The sequence below is a fragment of the Triticum dicoccoides genome, chromosome 2B (genome assembly GCF_002162155.2).
Source record: "Triticum dicoccoides isolate Atlit2015 ecotype Zavitan chromosome 2B, WEW_v2.0, whole genome shotgun sequence".
Classification (NCBI taxonomy): Eukaryota; Viridiplantae; Streptophyta; class Magnoliopsida; order Poales; family Poaceae; genus Triticum; species Triticum dicoccoides.
In genome coordinates this window covers 407,890,437-407,894,687 of record NC_041383.1, presented here as the reverse complement: position 1 = coordinate 407,894,687, position 4,251 = coordinate 407,890,437, and the positions used below count along the sequence as shown (strand labels likewise).

Sequence of the window (4,251 nt, the reverse complement as noted above, 5' to 3'; positions counted from 1 at the left end):
GCATTGGCTCTGACCATGTTCCGTTGATTCTGGCATCTGGGGAGGATAGGATCAAGCGTAGCAAGAGCTTCTACTTTGAATCAGGGTGGTTTGAGGTAGAGGGGTTCATCCCTTTGCTCCTCGCTCGCTGGGAGCTTGCCAGGACTGTGGGTGGTCGTTCCAGGGGCCCCCTTGACACTTGGGTTTCGACGGCCGGGGCCCTGCGTGGTTTCCTTCATGGGTGGGGCGCAAACCATGGTAGCGACGCTAAGCGAGCTAGGGAAGCTCTTATCGAGGAAATCAAAGTTCTTGACGTCCAAGCTGACTCTAGATCCTTTTCGGAGGCAGAGTGGGCTGGCCGTTACGCCCTTGAAAATCAAGTCCTGGCCATCCTCAGGGAAGAGGAGGAATACTGGCGCCGTAGGGGCGGCGTCAAGTGGATCACCAAGGGGGATGCCAATACGGGCTATTTCCACGCCTTCGCCAATGGCCGTAAAAGGAAATGTTTGATTCTGAGACTGCAATCGGACCACGGGGTTCTGGTCAGCCAGGACGATATCTCGAGGCATATTTACGAGTTCTTCCTTACCCTGTTGGGAACGGCGAAAGGGAAGGTTCTGCGACTGCGTGATGACTTTTTGGGGGAAGAATCATGGGTGTCGCAAGCCGAAAACGATGGCCTTGCCTTGTCCTTCTCCACGCAGGAGATCGACGATGCGCTTGGCTCGCTGAAGAGCGATACCGCGCCTGGGCCGGATGGCTGGCCGGTGATCTTCTTCCGACGGTTTTGGCCGGCACTCAAGGACATTTTCTACGATATTATCAAAGGTTTTGCGCTTGGCACAGTCGACATCTTGCGCCTCAACTACGGCGTCATCAGCCTCATTCCTAAAGTGAAGGGGGCCGATTCGATTAAGCAATACCGCCCTATTACTCTTATTAACGTCCCTTTCAAATTATGCTCCAAGGCATACACTACGCGTCTTGCCCCGGTTGCTCAGCATGTGATTGACCGCAGCCAGTCCGATTTTCTCAAAGGCCGTAACATCCTGGAAGGCCCGATGGTATTGCAAGAGATCGTTCACAAGCTTAAGCGCACACGTCATCCGGCATGTTCCTGCTGGCTGACGGTGACCACGCCAAGTTCGACACCCCCAGTTCTAAGTTCTTTTGGGAAGGAACTGGGACCAAAAAGAAATACCACCTAATCAAGTGGGCGGCGCTTTGCCGTCCAAAGAAATTTGGTGGTCTTGGGATCCTTAACTCCAAACTCATGAATGTGGCGCTTCTCGTCAAGTGGATCTGGAAACTCTCCCAGAACGAACAAGGGCTTTGGGCTGATATCCTTCGGGCCAAATATTTTCCCGATGGGAATTTCCTTACCTCAAAGGTGAAGGGATCGCCTTTCTAGAATGGAATTCAGGCTGTTAAGCTTGCCTTCACGTTAGGGGCCAAGTTCTGCGTTAAGAACGGGAACTCCACGCGGTTCTGGCTCGACCATTGGCTTGGGACGGAACCTCTTTGGCGTAGTCACTTTGGCATCTACCAACTTGCCACTAACGTCGACATTTTGGTGGCTGATGCGCTTAGATCCAACCCCCCTGCCATATCTTTCAAAATGCCACTTCTCACCCACGAACGAGCTAGCTGGGACGGGCTCCTAGCTACTCTGCAGGGTATTTCTCTCCTCCATGATGACGACACGGTCTCGTGGTCCCTCTCGAGCTCCGGGAAGTTCTCGGTCCAATCCCTTTACAATAAGTTGACCGAGGGACCGACTCTTGACATAGCTAGGGGGCTATGGAAAGCGTCCATCCCTTTGAAGATCAAAGTGTTTCTATGGCAACTATTCCGTGATCGTCTCCCTTCTTCTAACAACATTGCCATTAGACATGGCCCTTCGGATGACTCTTGCGCGCTTTATGAAGCGCATGAAGATGCCAACCACATCTTTTTCAAGTGCCATCTAGCCCGCTTTGCCTGGAGTGCCGTCTGTAAGGCTTTTGCGCAGACCTGGAATCCCAATTCGGCCTCGGACCTTCGTAGGATCCTTCTTGCTCAGAGGGGTAGCTTCGGGCGTGTGTTGTGGCGCTGCGTAGGGGCGCTGTGCTGGTCTCTTTGGACCACCCGCAATAAGATGACTATCGAACACAAGTTCCCTAACCATCCTGCTGACATTATTTTCAAATGCCACGTGTTCCTTCAGACATGGACTCCGTTGGGGAAACGGCGTGATGCAGATCGGATGATGGAGGCCATGGAGCGGATCCGCACAATTCAGGTGGAAGCCTGTACCTAAGATGCTGCTCATGGTGCTATTTTGGTGTTTTATTGGACTGGCTGCTTGTGTGCTAGTATTTATGTCCTTACCTCTCAGGCTGAGGCCGGTTGCATGTTTAATACTTTTGGCTTTGGCCAGTTTATCCTTTAGGATGTTCCTCCTGTATTGAACTCTGTGGATGCTGCCTATCGGTGGGTTTTATTAATTTAAAGCCGGACGCATCGTGGGTTTTCGTTCTAAAAAAAAGCACGAACTGTGCTCTGCAAGGTCAACTCAAACATTTCCATCAAACATCCATATTACATCTTCGATCGACATATAAATGCAGCCACGATCGACCATGATCTTCATCCATCCATCCATTCATTCCCTCTTCCTTGCTCGATCAGACTGTGCGCACATTGGTTCATCGAGTCCTCTGCCATGGCTTCCGCCACGTTCTTGATTTTGGTTGCGGCGGCGAGCCTCCTGGCCAGCTTTGCGCAGGCCGATTTGCAGTACGGTTACTACAACACGACGTGCCCAGGCGTGGAGGAACTTGTGCGCACCGAGCTTGAGGCCATCTTCGCCGACGACAACACCCTCCGCGCCGGCCTCCTCCGCCTCCACTTCCACGACTGCTTCGTCCGGGGCTGCGACGCCTCCCTCATGCTCAACTCCCACAATGGCACCGCTGAGAAGCACGCCGACCCCAACCTCACCGTGCGCGGCTACGAGGCCATCGAGGCCATCAAGAAGGTGGTGGAGAAAGCATGCCCCCTCGTCGTCTCCTGCGCCGACATCATGGCCATGGCCGCGCGCGACGCTATCAATTTTGTACGTACTTCTTGCTGTTACTAGTACTCCATTGATTATGAAATTGCTCTGCTCATCATAACTTGTCGTGGTGCAGAGCGCTGGGCCACGCTACGAGGTGGAGACCGGGCGCCGCGACGGGAACGTCTCCATGTTGGAGGAGGCCCTCACCAACCTGCCACCGGGCGACGGCAACGTCACCGTGCTCACCCAGTACTTCGCCGTCAAGAACCTCACCATCAAGGACATGGTCGTCCTCTCCGGTACGAAAGAATCATTCATAACTCGGTGTCCTTTGTCTCCGGTGACCTGACTGAACGTGACATACAATGCATGGATGCAGCGGCGCACACGATTGGAGTGACGCACTGCTCGTCCTTCTCGAAGCGGCTCTACAACTTCACTGGAGCCGGCGACCAGGACCCCTCGCTGGAGCCGGCGTACGGGAAGACGCTGACGACCAAGTGCCCAACGGAAAAGATGGCGAGCGTGGTGCCCATGGACGATGTGACGGTGGAGAAGTTCGACCTGGGATACTACGAGTCCGTGTACAATCACCGGGCGGTGCTGCGCTCCGACGCCGCGCTTCTGGAGGACAGCCTCACCGGCGCCTACGTCGCGCTCATGAACAACGCCTCCTCTATCGACATCTTCTTCGCCGACTTCGCCGTCGCCATGATCAACATGGGCAGGGCTGGCGTTCTCACCGGCACCCAAGGCGAGATCAGAGAGACCTGCGGCGTCTACGTCGACTGATGATCGATTGTGAATCATAATTCAATCTGACTATTTGGTCTTACCAAGCATCTTGTAGTCCCTTGTTTGAGGATGAAGATACTACCTCCGTCCTAAAATATATAAGTGTCTTAAAATTAATACAATTTTATACTAAAATTAGTATAAAGTTGAGACACTTATTTTCGGACGAAGGGAATATTACATTATTTTTTCATGAATACGTAAAGCTTGCGTATCTTTTTCATTGATAGGTAGAAGAGAACAGAGTAACAAGAGGGGAGGAACAGGGATACAACACGGCACACACTCTCCTAGCCTAAAACTCCAGAAACAAGACCTAGAGCAGCAAAGCCGCGTCACGAACAAAGCCGGGCACCAACATCACACGGCCATGCCATCAGGACGGAGCAAATCAACGTACCCCCCACCTTGAAACGCCAAGAAGAGTCGACAAGTGG

The 4,251-nt window shown here is 53.0% G+C and overlaps 1 protein-coding gene across 1 annotated transcript; it reads left to right on the top strand.

The window, feature by feature from the left end:
• The first annotated feature begins 2,683 nt into the window (after positions 1–2,683).
• On the top strand, positions 2,684–3,843 carry LOC119367770 (peroxidase 1-like). Its single transcript, XM_037633182.1, has 3 exons — positions 2,684–3,076; positions 3,153–3,318; positions 3,399–3,843. Exons 1-3 carry the CDS (start codon positions 2,684–2,686, stop codon positions 3,809–3,811), a joined length of 972 nt encoding a protein of 323 aa, XP_037489079.1. The 3' UTR covers positions 3,812–3,843.
• Positions 3,844–4,251: the final 408 nt, after the last annotated feature.

Excerpts from the sequence above, each read along its gene's own strand:
- LOC119367770 (XM_037633182.1), top strand. The coding sequence starts at position 2,684 with ATGGCTTCCGCCACGTTCTTGATTTTGGTTGCGGCGGCGAGCCTCCTG. Across the intron at positions 3,077-3,152 it reads CGCGCGACGCTATCAATTTT|AGCGCTGGGCCACGCTACGA; the intron begins GTACGTACTTCT and ends GTCGTGGTGCAG. Across the intron at positions 3,319-3,398 it reads GGACATGGTCGTCCTCTCCG|CGGCGCACACGATTGGAGTG; the intron begins GTACGAAAGAAT and ends GCATGGATGCAG.